The sequence below is a fragment of the Lepidochelys kempii genome, chromosome 5 (genome assembly GCF_965140265.1).
Source record: "Lepidochelys kempii isolate rLepKem1 chromosome 5, rLepKem1.hap2, whole genome shotgun sequence".
NCBI lineage: Eukaryota > Metazoa > Chordata > Testudines > Cheloniidae > Lepidochelys > Lepidochelys kempii.
The window spans coordinates 22223112-22238887 of NC_133260.1; the positions used below are offsets into that span (position 1 = coordinate 22223112).

At 40.7% G+C, this 15776-nt stretch overlaps 1 protein-coding gene across 9 annotated transcripts in view; it reads left to right on the forward strand.

Annotated features, from left to right (window-relative positions):
• The window catches only part of ZNF532 (zinc finger protein 532), an 80721-nt gene extending 67368 nt beyond the window's left edge, over nt 1-13353 (forward strand). For all 9 annotated transcript variants that reach the window (XM_073343648.1, XM_073343651.1, XM_073343649.1 and 6 more), the window contains 4 exons: nt 236-514; nt 8312-8424; nt 9283-9430; nt 11082-13353. In XM_073343648.1, the coding sequence (XP_073199749.1) occupies nt 236-514; nt 8312-8424; nt 9283-9430; nt 11082-11576 (1035 nt within the window). In that variant the 3' untranslated portion in view covers nt 11577-13353. The remainder of the gene's footprint in view (nt 1-235; nt 515-8311; nt 8425-9282; nt 9431-11081) is intronic.
• The last annotated feature ends 2423 nt before the right edge of the window (nt 13354-15776 follow it).

The following is a 15776-nucleotide window of genomic DNA, read 5'->3' on the forward strand; positions in this document are numbered from 1 at the left end:
AGGCAGCCATTGAAGATAACTACACTTTGTCTATGGATTTTTATGTTGCTTGTTTGTATTACAACCTTGTTTTTATTTAAACATTGTTTTGAGTGTCCTTATATTACAAGTGATCTAATAAATAGATTTCTATCATGAGGGGTAGAATGAGGTAAAGCCTTTAGTCAGATTATTTTTTACATTTTAGCCACACCAACAGCAAACTTGTGTAACATTTTTATTTTTTATATTTTAGTCTATGCATGGAACATTGAAAAGTGTTGAGGGGCCACCAAACTTGGGTATAAATTTGCTCCTAAGCACTAAACCCACAACTCAAAACTCAGCCAGTCACAACAAAGAGGATTCAAAATCCATCAACGGAACAGAAAAGCTGGAGAAGAAATCTCCCTCTCCTGTAAAGAAAGCAGAGCCCAAAAAAGTAACCAACCCTGGCTGGACGTGCTGGGAATGCGATCGACTCTTCACTCAGAGAGATGTGTACATATCCCACATGAGGAAAGAGCATGGAAAGGTAAATTACTGTAGCTTCCAAATTAAATGAATTAATGCTAAAATAGCAACAGTTACTTTTTTTCAAATTCAATAGACCTTTATAAATAGAGGGATAATGTTTCTGATTATTTCATTTTTGTGCTCTATTTTTTTTCTTCCCTGTTCTCATATCCATTTCCTTTTATGTTGCTTAGCTTTTTAAATTTCTACTGAAGGACTCTCATCGCCCTCAGTTAATTGTAGGGTTATTTAGTCAATACCAAAGGTTGTTCAAGAACAGATGGAATAACTGAAAAAAGTTCCTATGAAATTTTTCTGAGTCAGCTAAACTAATTTCTGATTCTCTTTCCATTCCCCTCACAATTCTTTAACAGTTTGGTTCCAGAGGACATAATTTTTTTTGTTTTTGTTTGGCCAGATGAGTGTGGTTGTTGTAAATTACAGACTTACGTTACATGTTGCATTCCTCATGCATCTTTGACTGCCTCTTGTAGATCTAATAACCTTTAGAGCTAGTCAAAAAAACAAGAAAAAATCCACCAAAAAAACCCCATTTTTCTTCTTCGAGTAGCGTCCCTATGGGTGCTCCTCTTCAGGTGCCCATGCACCTCTTGAGCCTTTGATCAGAGATTTTCCGTTAGCAGTGTCCATTTGGCCTGAACATTCTCCGAATGCTTCCTCATGCCAGATACCGAGAATATACAGGGATGTGTGGTTGAACCCCTGTCAGTTATTTCTCAGCCACCTTGGCCTGAGATAGAGCCTCAGAGGGTCCGCCTTGAACACGCCTCTGTTATCTTGTATGCAGTTTTTTCCTATCGTTGTTTGTTTAGTTAGTACAGGTTAGTTATTAGTGATAGTTTTAGTTAGAGATATGTAATGGAAGGATTATTTTGTTCCTCTCCTTCCCCTCAGGGAGCCTTATTCTCCAGACAGGGCATGCCTGGCTCACCAAGTTTTATACTCCGCAGAGAGGCTCTACCTGTTAGTGACAGCCATTCTAAGTGTGTCCATTGCTTGGGTGAGTGCCATATCTCCCAGAAGCGAAGCTTCTGCCTGGCTCTCAAATCCAGGTTAAGGAAGGAAAGGGAGATTAAACTCAGACTGTTGAGGATGGAACGCTCCCTTTGACAGCTTTTGAATCAGGCTAGAAAAACCTCCCATACATCTGTCTCTGGACAGATCCAGCTCTCCTTCAATCTCCACAAACACTTCCCCTTGGAAAAGGGAATATTTTGGAGGCTTCAGCTAAGGTTTCTAAAAAGAGGAGTGCAGACTCTCATCTTAAAAAGCCAGCTCCAAAAAAGCCCAGATCTTGTTCGAGGTCTATGGTCTCCAAAGCCTCAACCTCTTGGCTTAGTACTGTTGAGTTGAAGAACTCCTCCTCCAGTACTGGTGGAGCTGGAAAGTCCCAGAGCTTGAAGGAGAGACATGGCTCCGACAGGGCCACAGCACAAGAAGAGCATGCATAAGCATTCCAAACTGACACTATTGGGCTCAGCCCTCCACCAGTACCTACCCATTCAGCACCCTCGGAACCAAGCAAGCAATGGCTCCAAACACCATTGATGCCTACGTTGTTAGGGCCCTCCTCCACCATAAGCTTTGGCTACTGCATCCTCAGTACCGTGTCAGTACCATTCCCCTACTTGGTACCACAAGAGTTCAGAGTCCCCGCTTTCTACAACCCTAAATTAATCTCTAAATCTAGTGCTTTATGTAATCCCATTATGAAAATGTAACTAATACTAAGTGTAAACAAAGCAGTTTTTTAAATAGAAAATCTCGCAAAGTAGTACTAACTGTTTTTTCCAGGGGCAGTAAAAAACATGATTTACCTGGTAAAAACTACCTCTGGTAAATACCATGCCATTCTTGCCACCCCAACCTGAGACCTCAACCTGGTACTCAGTTACCTTATGAGACCTCCATTTGAACCAATGGCAACCTGTTCACTGCTCCATTTATCTGTGAAGGAAGCCTTTTTAATAGCCATCATGTCAGCCTGTAGGATCAGAGAGATTGGAGCCTTGATGGCAGATCACCCCTTTATGGTGTTCAAGCATAAGGTATATTTATGTCCACACCCTAAATTTTTACCTAAGGGTACTGTTGGAATTCCACCTTAACTAATCATAGAATCATAGAATATCAGGGTTGGAAGGGACCTCATGGAGATCATCTAGTCCAACCCCCTGCTCAAAGCAGGACCAGTCCCCAACTAAATCATCCCAGGCAGGGCTTTGTCAAGCCTGACCTTAAAAATATCTAAGGAAGGAGATTCCACCACCTCCCTAGGTAACGCATGCCAGTGTTTCACCACCCTCCTAGTGAAAAAGTTTTTCCTAATATCCAACCTAAACCTCCCCCACTGCAACTTGAGACCATTACTCCTTGTTCTGTCATCAGCTACCACTGAGAACAGTCTAGATCCGTCCTCTTTGGAACCCCCTTTCAGGTAGTTGAAAGCAGCTATCAAATCCCCCCTCATTCTTCTCCTCCACAGACTAAACAATCCCAGTTCCCTCAGCCTCTCCTCATAAGTCATGTGTTCCAGTCCCCTAATCATTTTTGTTCCCCTCCGCTGGACTCTTTCCAATTTTTCCACATCCTTCTTGTAGTGTGGGGCCCAAAACTGGACACAGTACTCCAGATGAGGCCTCACCAATGTCGAATAGAGGGGAACGATCACATCCCTCAATCTGCTGGCAATGCCCCTACTTATACATCCCAAAATGCCATTGGCCTTCTTGGCAACAAGGGCACACTGTTGACTCATATCCAGCTTCTCGTCCACTGTAGCCCCTAGGTCCTTTTCTGCAGAACTGCTGCTGAGCCATTCGGTCCCTAGTCTGTAGCGACGCATGGGATTCTTCCGTCCTAAGTGCAGGACTCTGCACTTCTCCTTGTTGAACCTCATCAGATTTCTTTTGGCCCAATCCTCTAATTTGTCTAGGTCCCTCTCTATCCTATCCCTACCCTCCAGCATATCTACCTCTCCTCCCAGTTTAGTGTCATCTGCAAACTTGCTGAGGGTGCAATCCACACCATCCTCCAGATCATTTATGAAGATATTGAACAAAACCAGCCCCAGGACTGACCCTTGGGGCACTCCACTTGATACCAGCTGCCAATTAGACATGGAGCCATTGATCACTACCCGTTGAGCCCGACAATCTAGCCAACTTTCTATCCACCTTATAGACCATTCATCTAGCCCATACTTCTTTAACTTGCTGGCAAGAATACTGTGGGAGACCGTGTCAAAAGCTTTGCTAAAGTCAAGGAACAATATGTCCACTGCTTTCCCCTCATCCACCAAGCCAGTTATCTTGTCATAGAAGGCAATTAGATTAGTCAGGCATGACTTGCTCTTGGTGAATCCATGCTGACTGTTCCTGATCACTTTCCTCTCCTCTAAGTGCTTCAGAATTGATTCCTTGAGGACCTGCTCCATAATCCGTTCATCTACCAGTGTTTAGTCCAAAACTGCATAGCTCTTTGCAGATGACCTGTTCTCATGTCTTGGATGTTAGGAGGGGGTTGGGTTTGTATTTAGATAGGACCAAACAATTTAGAAATGTCACCTAGATTGTTCATCTCCTTCACAGATAGTCTCTGTGCACAGATCATGGATCTATCAAGATGGATATCTGGGTGTATTATCACTAGTTTTGGTACTGCGGACATTCAACCCCTGCAAAGGGTGATAACGCATTCTACCAGATCACAAGCAACATCCACAACATTACTTAAGAATGTGTCAGTATCTGAGGTATGAGGGCTGCAACATGGGCTTCATTATATACATTTTCTAAACATTACATTTTGATCCATGCCGCTAGATCCGATGTGGCACTTGCTAATGAAGTACTGTCTTCAGTTCTGGACTCAATTCCAAAACTTCCTCTTCCCTCTGGGAGTACTGCTCGGAAGTCACCTGAAGTGAACACCCATAGGGCACTACTTAAGGAAAAACAGATTACTCATCTTGTGCGGTAACTACCGTTTTTCAAGATGTTTCCTCCTTGGGTGCTCCACTACCCGCCCTCCTTCCCCTTTGCTTTGGACTGTTCTCTATGGAACGTGTGGGAGGAGAAGGAACTGGGGGCAGTTTGCCTGCACGTCCCTATATAGCCTCGGTGTCCAGCACAATGAGATATAGGGAGCATGCGCGGGCTGAACAGACACAGTTAATGGAAAATCTCTGATCAAGGGCTTGAGAGATGCATACACACATGAAGTGGATCATCCATAAGGACATACTTTTCGAAGACCCACAGTTACTGCACAAGTGCACAATCTCTTCTTCTTCAAAGTTACCAACATTTTCTGACTTGTTCTACTGACATTTCAAACACTGGAACAGCTTGTAACAGACATTTACAAAAGAAACAAAATATGCTAGAGAAATGTTTCCTTTTTCCCCAGTTGTGGAAATTCCTGAAAATTATAATGTCCTGCAGTGCAGTTACTCTATGTTGCACTAGTCTCAGGTTCATATCTCATGACCAAAGAGGGCTAGATATAGGACCTTTTTGTGGAAATATATATATATGGAATTTTCTATCTGTATATTTGGAAAAGGAAAGAATTCTAGCTTCCCAACAAGACATGTCCCTTCCTTCTAAGTCTAGCATTCCTAAGATATAAAATCATGACATTATTATGTATAGAAAACTACTTTAGGTAGTTTTTACAGATTTCTAAAATCTGTAGGACTTGTTGAAAAATTCCAAAATTCAAAATTTTAATGACTTTTTTTTTTCAAAATGTCAGCACAGAAAAAAGACTAAATTTTTGTGAAACAATGAAAATGAATTTCCCATTTTTCAAAAATGTATTTGTTGTTTTTCTCTCCCAGGAAGGCCTGTATAGTTGGATTCATGGTACTAATGAAGCCTGGCTTTACAGGTGGAGGGTATGAAAAATAGTACCAATAAAAACAATTAAGTTCTCCGAAAAAAGCTTTTTTTCCTCTGAAATAGGCTGAGTAAAGAGAATACATGGGGGTGTAATGTGGTATAATGTTTTTGGATGGCCCCTATAACACGCTTGTGGCTTCATCATGAGACGCAGTCATACATAGCTCTTGCCAAACTTTAAAGCATACCACCAGGCATTTATATATTGTAAAAATGTGGTTTCAGACTGTCTTCAGCTCATGTCCCTCCAGATGTCTTTTCTTTTAGAAACATGTACAAGGGATTTATACCTGAAGAAGCATGGTACTTAAGAAACATAAGAACGGCCATACTGGGTCTGACCAATTGTCCATCTAGCCTAGTATCCTGTCTTCCAACAGTGGCCAGTGCCAGCTGCTTCAAGCGGAATGAACAGAACAGGGCAATTATGGAGTGCTTAACTGTAAGCTTGTGAGTAGTCCCATAAGCTTCAGTGGGGCTTCTTACATGCTTACATGGTTTCATTTTTTTTTCAACTGGCCTAAGGAGTCACTATTTTAAAGATTAAATATAAAATGGAGGTTGGGGTCAGAGAGGACTGTGTCTGTAAAAACTTCTAATTTAGGATTAACCCCATTTGATATATTTTTCCCATTATCTGTGAGAGGTCCTGCAGCCATTCCTAAGCAGTGTAACCATTAGGGAGGATGTGCACACCAACTAACAATCTGGCATTCAAAACTATAGAGATGAAATAACTGTCCCTAAAACCGTCTTCAGTTCCTCTTAATTCTGTCAGCACAAACAATCTGGAAACATTCCCTTTTGTCTTCAGCCTGTTGTATGGTTAGGTTGGGCAGATCTGGAGAGGTGCTCTGCATTCAAGACATGTACCTCCTGTGATATTGAAATGCCTGAGATCAACATATGAGCTTAAGAGTTGTTTAAAAATTGGCATTTATGTAGGGGCTATTTGGCTTCAAGGGATAGGAATGAATGGAGCCAGAAACTGAATGTCATCCTCCTGGAAAAGTCCTTGCTGCTCATTCCTTTGAATCTGTTGGCTAGGAATAGATGGATTCACCTCTGGAGTCTCATTCCCAAGCATTGATCCAAGAACTCGGCTCAGAAGTCCCAAATGGAATACTGGGAGACTCTGATTTACCTGGCCAGTGCCCATGAAAAAAAGAGGAAGGAGATGAAGTTTGAGTCACTTTGGAGGAAAGGTGTGTTCTCTATCAGAAAAGGAAGAAATGATCCTAGATATCAGATATTTCTTCTTCTAGGCACCAGGCAGACTCTGGATCAGACTATGTCTCTTTGCCATCCTTTCACTTGAACCTGAATGGAAAGTATAAGCCATCCTCAAATCAAAGCACTTCAGCTCAGTGTCTGAGTGATCTGGATTTCCTTCTATGGGCACAGCACTCCTAGCTAGGGTCCAACCCAGTTCTTGCAGATCTGTTGCATATTCAGACGCAAAGAGTCCTCGGATCTGACAGTCTTCTAGTTGGGAGGGGATAGTTTGAGTGAACCAGGAGCCTGGTTCTAATTAACTCAGAAGGATCATCTAAGTCAAAGTGATCTACATTAGATCAGTCAGCTTTTTTTTGTCTTTTTCTTTCAATCCTCTGTTCCAGGTCTTTATCGAACTGGCCTAAGAAGTCAGTGTTTTGAAACAGAAAGATATAGTTCAGGGTTTAGAAAATCCACTTGCCTGGAAGCAAGAAAGCTTTAACTGGTGACTGTGGGGGACTGACTTATCAATTTCTGAAGTGTTTAAGCTGTCAATACGATTAAATTATGGCTGCGACGATAAACTTCTAATTGTAAACCTTCTAGTCTCCTGAGTGTGCAATGAGTGTGCAGTGTCTTTGCTGCAAGCTCAAGGTGATAGACCTGCTGTTTAAGGGACTGACTTGCTGAGTTCTTGGATTGGTGATATGCTAAATCAGTTATAGGGGACATTAACTATGGCTTGTTCTTTGAGCTTTTGCAGCTGGGAAGAAGTGGGAAGAAGTGCTCTTCAGATACTAGAGACCCTCTGGCCATTCACGTTAGGAGTACCATCACTAGAGATGATTCCATTAATCTTTCTCTTTTAGAGAAACTCAACACAATAGAGGGCTTCTATGCTGGCACCTGCAGCTGCGTCTATTTCAAGCAAGTACAATTTTGAAAAAAATCTCCTGAGAGCTCCGAATGAATGACATAAATTGTTCTGCTTCATTCCTTCCTTTTTGGGATTTTTTTCCCACCTTCTTCCACATGGTCATCTATAATATAAAACCATTAGATCCTCGAAATTATGAAGAAGGCTTATGTCCTACAATGGAATGCCATGCTATACCCCATCTTTCTGCATGCCTTTTCAGGGATCTTTCCTATGAGTCGAAGTTGTGAGATGAAATCACCATCCTTCACATTTGGCAAAGCAGTGCTTCAGTCTATTTTCAATTAGGTATCCCTCACCCTTCCTCCTGCAGTTGTCTGCTCCTTGCTAATCTACCAGAGTGAAGATCTGAAGAGGCAATTTGGCAATGGAGAAAGGGTTATTTAATAGTAACTAGAGTTATCTGAAAACATTGCTTATGTAAATTCAAACTGATCCTCCCTTTTTCCCCTTCCATCTTTGGTGGCAGAGAAGAACTGAAAAGAGGGCAAGGTCATCTCTTTTTTTCACTACAGTTTACAATGCAGGTAGGCGTGTGCATGCCTCTTAATGGTCACACAGTTTAGAAACTGTTCTGGGACCAGTGACTCCTACAATGTTGTCCTAGAGAGGCAGTGTCCTCGAAGAATAAAGGATCTGGGTAAGTAACCTTACTTTGTTATTTTTAAAAGATTGAGAATATATACTGCCTTTGATTACCTTGCTACTTAATATTTTCTTCTTTTTCCCTTCTTTAAAGCAAATGAAGAAACATCCTTGTCGACAATGTGACAAATCTTTCAGTTCATCCCATAGTCTATGTCGCCACAATCGTATCAAACACAAAGGCATTAGGAAAGTTTATACCTGCTCGTAAGTTCTACTTTTAATGTTCTTTAAGATCAATGGAGACAAAGGTAAAGAGAAAAGTAGAGGCTGTTGTCAGTTTATCTGCACTTCTTGTTTATGCAAAACCAAACATCTAATTAATTCAGTTAGATCAGTTTATTTATTATATGAATGCATGGATCAACTCTGAATTTGAATGACAACCAGAGTTTCTGGGCTGTCCCACTTGTGTATAATATAGCACAGTGGTTCTCAACCAGAGGTCTTCCAGTGGGTACATCAACTCATCTAGATATTTGCCTAGTTTTACTACACGCTACATAAAAACCACTAGCGAAGTCAGGTACAAACTAAAATTTCATACAGACAATGACTTGTTTATACTGCTCTATATACTGTACACAGAAATGTAGGTACAATATTTATATTCCAATTGATTTATTTTATAATTATATGGTAAAAATGAGAAAGTCAGCAATTTTTCAGTAATAGTGTGCTGTGACACTTTTGTATTTTTTATGTCTGATTTTATAAGCAAGTAGTTTTTAAGTGAGGTGAAACTTGGAACATGCAAGACAAATCAGACTTCTGAAAGGGGTACAGTAGTCTGGAAAGGTTGAGAACCGCTGATCTAGCATATTGCTTTATGCTTCCTTAGAAGTTTTTAAGGTCAGGCTTGGCAAAGCCCTGGCTGGGATGATTTAATTGGGGATTGGTCCTGCCTTGAGGAGGGGGTTGGACTAGATGACCTCCTGAGATCCCTTCCAACCCTGATATTCTATGATTCTATGACTACTTCATATGTGTCTTTTTTTTAAAAAAGATTGTTTATAAAAAAGGTAAACATTTGACCATATGTATGTCTGCTTTGCACTTATACAGGCACTGCCCAGATTCAAGACGCACTTTTACTAAACGACTGATGTTAGAAAAACATATTCAGTTGATGCATGGCATTAAAGACCCTGATGTGAAAGAAATGACAGAATCAACCAATATAGAAGAAAGTGAAGTAAAAGAAGACACAAAGGTAAACACTTTAGGAGAACCTCTTTCAACAATGAATTATTTGGTCCCTTCTTGTTTGTGTGAAGTTAGACCTTTTTATAGATGCATAGATTTTAGCGCCAGAAGGGACCATGATGATTGTCTAATCTGATCTCCTGTAAAACATAGGCCTGCATCAGGTCAATAGCTTGTGGTTGAACTAAGACATGTTTATTAGAAAGACATCTAGTCTTGACTTAAAGACTTCAAGTGAGAGAGAATTCAGCCTCTCTCTTGATGAGTTGTTTCCATAGCACCTCTTTAAAGGTGCTCTGTTGGAAGCTTTGCAAACCAAAATCCTTTATCAACCAAACAGCTACAGCTTAGCTAGAAGCTATGTTTGTTGGCAAACTGGCACCACCAAACTCATTTCACATAGGACGCTGAACAACCATGACATAGTAATAATACCAATTTAGGCTTAGTTTAAAGTTGTAACTTAAAGTAATCCATAGAATAAGGCAGTCCTCCTGCAGTGCCGGATGAGTGAGTGGTGTTGACTAACACTGAACAATCCTCCTTGGCCAGAGGAACACTGATCCAAAAACAGAGCTTGGAATGTTCATGGTATATATTAAGTATCTTGGTTTTATTGAGACAGGCCTCGTTTTCCATTCAATGCCTGGGAATTTCTTTCAGGACACCTGGAATTTTCCCATTTTTTTTCCCATTACATCAATCAAATATTTGAATTTTTTTATCAAAATTTATTTCCATACTAAGTAAAATGTTGTCTGTGTTTACCAGAAATAAATGGTAGAGTGGAATTAGTGTTCAGTGTAATGAAGAATGGTAGGAGTGAAGAGAAAACTAAAATGGCTATAGGGTGCTATCAGAGTTGTTGAGTTGCCCAGGGTGAATGTTAATGACACTTGTTCAGTGTTTTATGATCAACTCATTCTGTACCCTAAGAAATACACATGTCTTTGAGTCAGAGGCTGATAGTGGTGACACCAGCACACAATTTATGTGTGACTGTTTCACTACCCTAAAAAATGTTGCCATGAAATTGTCCCCGCTTTCTAAAAACATTTTTGAAAATAGGGTCATGTTAGGTATACAATCTTGAAATATAACGTGGATTCTCTGAGCCAAACAGGTAAGTGAAGGATTTTTGAAAAATATGCCTCTTGCACAATAAAATGAAGAAACAGATTGGTAGTAATTAAAAATTGTACTCTGTGATTCATCTTTCTCCAGTATCTCCTTTTGGCCACAAACAGTCAGGAGGTGATCTACGGTCATCATCGTCATGCATGGAATAAAATCAAATCCCGTTAAGATTGAGATTTCTGAGTAAGCACTGAAGTGCTGATAGAAAGATATTCTAAATATGTCCATCATTACTGTATCATTGAATATTATATTTTAAAACAGTAATACTGGAAAACATTTATTCATGTTTGTACAATGCACCAAATGCTGTTACTTAGCTAGCAAAATCAATCTCTTGTACAATATATTAAGGAACTGATTCTTGTTAACATAGATGGTTGTTTTTACTATTTCAGAGATTGGATTTAGCAGGGGGGTTTTGGAACATACCCATGGAAGGTTTTTAAGTCCACAAGTGGTGAATATTCATGAGAACTGTGTATTTATACCTGCATAAATACACTTTTGTTGTTTTTTAGGTTCCCAGTCCAAAGCGTAAGTTGGAAGAACCTATACTGGAATTCAGGCCTCCCAGAGGAGCAATCACACAGCCATTGAAGAAGTTGAAGATAAATGTTTTTAAAGTCCACAAATGTGCTGTGTGTGGCTTTACAACAGAAAATCTTCTTCAATTTCATGAACATATCCCTCAGCACAAATCTGATGGCTCTTCGTATCAGTGCAGGGAATGTGGCCTCTGCTATACCTCTCATGTATCTCTCTCCAGGCATCTCTTCATTGTACATAAGCTGAAGGAGCCTCAGCCAGTATCGAAACAGAACGGGTCTGGGGAGGATAATCAACAAGAAAATAAAGCCAATCATGAAGATGAATCATCTGACAACATGGTATCAGACCGAAAATGCAAAGTGTGTGCAAAGACATTTGAAACTGAAGCGGCCTTAAATACTCATATGAGAACACATGGCATGGCCTTCATTAAATCTAAAAGATTGAGTTCAGCTGAAAAGTGATCAGATATTTGAGAAGCAAAAATCCGTCTCCACATTGGAATATAAATGACATTTTTGTTACAGAAAGTTCTCCATATAATCGTGTTAACAGTACAGTTCAGGCTGTTGCAATATATTCTACATAAATGTATCCTCTTCACCTCATTGTCTATATGCTCAATAAGCATCAAAACAGTATTTGAGTTGAAAAGAGTTTGTATATATTTAAACTAACAATTTTTATACTCTTTGTTACGTGTTTGTATTGCTATTTAGTGGAAAATCCGTTTTTTGTTTTGTTTGTTTTGTAGTAAGTTTCTTTAAAACAGAGTTCTTAACACAGGGGTAGTTCCTTCGGTTCCGTTAAACTGTTTTATATATGAAATGCTTCTGAAAGAAAGTTTAGTTAATGAAACTGCACCAGAAAACAGTGATTTTATGTATAGGGAAGATTTTGAAGATCAATGGGACTCGTGCTTCTAAATCTTTCAGGTGGTTTTGAAAATCTTTCTGTAAGGAATAGTCACTGCATCTATAAAGAATACAGTGTTTAGGCAGTAACACCAGAAATACCAGGTGTTTACTATTCAGAGTGCATACTCCTTAGAACGTCATTGCACTTTTGAAAAAATGTTACTGCACAACTGGGCATCACTACATCATTTGTTTAGGCCCTGCAAGGAGGTCTTTAAGGTCACACAAAGTTAAAATTGTTACAGAAAGGCTGGGCTGCTGTGGATTAAACAAATAAGATGTAATTAGATAAATACGTTTTATAATTATGGTGGGGTTTGTCATATAATTTATTTAACATTATACAGAAGCGAGTACACAGCATTGTGTATTTTCCTTTCTTCTGGCTCTTGAAAGAAAATAGTTTAATTCCTTGGCTGTGAGAGTTGGTATTTCCCAGCTCTGTATGCTAATGCCAAGTATTCTGGTGCTCAGTGTTCTGTCCAACCACAACTGTTAAGAAGGTAATACACCAGCCTATTTCAGTAGAAGTTGGCCTTTCGACATTAGCACAGACCATCTGAAACTAGTTCAGTCATTTCAAAAAGTATACCTAATATTACTGGTTATGCATTCTTGAAGTACAGAAAAGGTACCATACTGTCCCTTTCATATATAGTTCTCTGTGAGAGTTATATTTTTGTTTGTTTGCTTTTGCATTTTATACCTTGTATGGATCCCTAAACAAATTTTGTACCTTTTTTAAAAAAAATTGTGTATATATAGATATCCGCATGATATACTGTAGTAACTGTTCGGTTCTTTAAAAGTCTTGCTGCTCTCAAATGTTACTATACACTATGTCCATTATAACTGTATTAAGTACATTTCATATGTAAATAAATGTGGCGCATTTTGCCCCTAAAGATTTGTGAGATTCTGTTATTTATCATTAAATTCTAACAGCGTTAGAAACCTGAGCTTCTATGTAAAAATTCTTCTTGCCATTCTGTGTTGTATATCAGAAACTTTAGCTCTACCTTTTCTCTCCATCCATGTTCCTAATTTGGTTGATTAGTAGATGCTTGTTATCCCCTTTATACACTACTCAAGTATTAGGTGGTTATGCAGTACTTCTGTATGCTAAAGCTTATAGCTGAAGTTGCAGGTTCCTGGTATGTTTTTGTCAGTTATGTGCACTGGCTATCATTGCCCTTTTGTTAAGTGTATACCTCTTTAACACTTGTTTGTTGATGAGCACTGTCAACTGTACAGCAAATAAGTTATCACTATGCAGCAATGGTGTTTTGTATACAGTGAACAGATAATAAAGGTTAAATTTGCACAGGCATTATTAATACTTTTTGTTGTCTGTTCCCTTTCCATTATTGTACACCTACAAAGGAGAAAGCCTGAACTAATGGTTTTATGTCACTACATACAGGGCAAAAAACTGCCAAGTTAGCAGACACTCCAAGATTTTAGGTAGGCTATGTGAAATGCGTTTGGTGGTCACAGTCCAGTTTCCAAGTGCGCATGTGTCAAAGAATCTGCCACAAATTGTTCCCTTAGGGATTTCATTTGCCAATCCGTTAAGTGGGTGGAACTCAGATATTTGGTAATGGGCATTAGTTAAAACCCCAGGTTGGCAGAATTGTCATTCCTTGATAGTAATTTCAGCAGAGGTTTAATGGAAGACAGGGATTGAACAAGCTCCTAATTCCTAGAAGCATTTCTTCTAGATTTGGGTTTATAGACATTGCTAGGAAAGCATATGGAAATACACCCTGTCACTGTCGGTAACAGACCTGCTATGTAAATAAATAGGACTTTGATTTTCCATAAGCCCTGAATATACACACACACACACACCCCTTTTAAGAAGAGATAGAGAGAATACCCTAATAGCTGCAACACCTTCCCATCTCTGTGTATCATCCTTCTTCTCAAAACAGTTCTCCCGTTCTCTCTCTCTCTTTTTTTTTTTTTTTCTTCTTTTCCCTTCCATCGCCAAGAAGAAGGCTAGAAAAGTGGCCAGCCTTTTTCAGGTGGAAATATGCTAGACGACATTCTATTAAGAGCATTCTTAGCACAAGCTAAGTGTGTATGTGGGGGGGGGGGGGGGGCTCCTTACTGACAGGAAAATACCTCCATCTCAGGATGGTTACCTACACCAAAGTAGAGAAAGCTTTCATATCTCAGGACATACAGCCCTCCAGGATGTTGTGTTCCCCAAGTGCAGTTTCATGGAGGTGTTTCCTGTGGTGATCATGGCCACCTTCTGCAGTCTTGATCCACCAAGCCAGGCAATTCTTAAGTCTTCTAGTCACTTATTCTGAGAAAATGGCATCAGCTCTCTTCTCTGTCAGATATATTTCCTTCCCCAGTCAAACATGCACTCCTACAATAGGCCTATGATGCAAAAGCACTCCCTGGCACACTGGAAAGTTGGCGCCTGTAGCTCCAGCCCTGGAGTCGGTGCCTATACAAGGAGCCGCAGATTAACTTCTGAAGAGCCACAGGTTGGCCACCCCAGTCTAATGCATAAATGTGCTGGAGAGAAATATCCAGAACGCTTCCATTATTGTTGTTATTACTATTAGCTATGCCAGATATAAGCATGGTCCGAATGAGCTCTCCCTTGACATCTAGTGATGAGCTAGGGGACAAGACTTCAGGAACCGACCGGGGTGGGGAGGACACCAGGCCAGGGTGGGGGGCTCCAGGGACTACTAAGGGGCGGGGGCATGAGGCCAGGGTGAGGGAGAGATTGGGACCACTCGGGTGGGGGGCATGAGGCTGGTGTGTGATGATTGGGGGCGCAGAGGGGGAAGGGCTATGCCACTCTCACTGCCCCAGCACAAGGGGCTGCTGCAGGACTCCATCAGGCACTTACCAGCAGGGTTGCCTGGTCAGGCCTGGGGCCCACAAGTCACAACTCCATGGCCCAGCTATCTCCACGGCAAGTAGAAAAGAATTTGAATTAGGGCCCCTACAGCGCTGCCCTCTTATTAGTCTGCAGAGTGAGCACATGACATGTCATCACTCCCTGATTGGAGGGGCAGGTTGTAGTGGAGACACATTAGGCTCCCCGTGGGGTGGAGACATCCCCCTCAAACATTGCTGCTACCACCCCACGTCCCTGCACTGCTGCCAATGGGGCGGCAGCTGCACAAGCCACTGCCCGGGGACATGACATGGCGTTGGCAGGGGGACCAAGAAAGAGATTCTTTAAATAGGCCATATGGATGTTGGGTATGGAAAACTGCCATTCCTGAATAGTGTTTTAGTCTTGTTTGTCACTAGTATCTGAATGCACTTCTTCAGTGTGATGTCACATCCGTGGTGATTATATGCATATTTGTTAAAATATAAGCTGCTAAAAAAATTTGCCTCGCTACACTCCTCAACTTACATTTTCAGTCTTGGCTACTTTGCTGTGGTCCCATCCCTGTGCACCCCTGGATTTGGTTCACAAAATATGGTCACCTTACTGTAAACATACATTTTAAAAGAGTCCAAAGGCCCTTGATCCTCAGGGCTTTTGTCTCTGTTTACCTCCCTTGTCCCTCCAAGGAGGTTAATAGTCTTTCAGAGGCAGTCTGCTGCTAATTCCGCTGGCTGGGAGAAAATTACTGCTTCTTAGCAGTCCCAAGCTCTTTCCTGTTCCTTCCTCTGCATAGTTGGGCTTTTCCCCACTAGTCACGACAGCTGTGAGTGTGGATCCATAATTGGCATTTCTCACAGCTGAGCTGGGGTGTGGCTAGG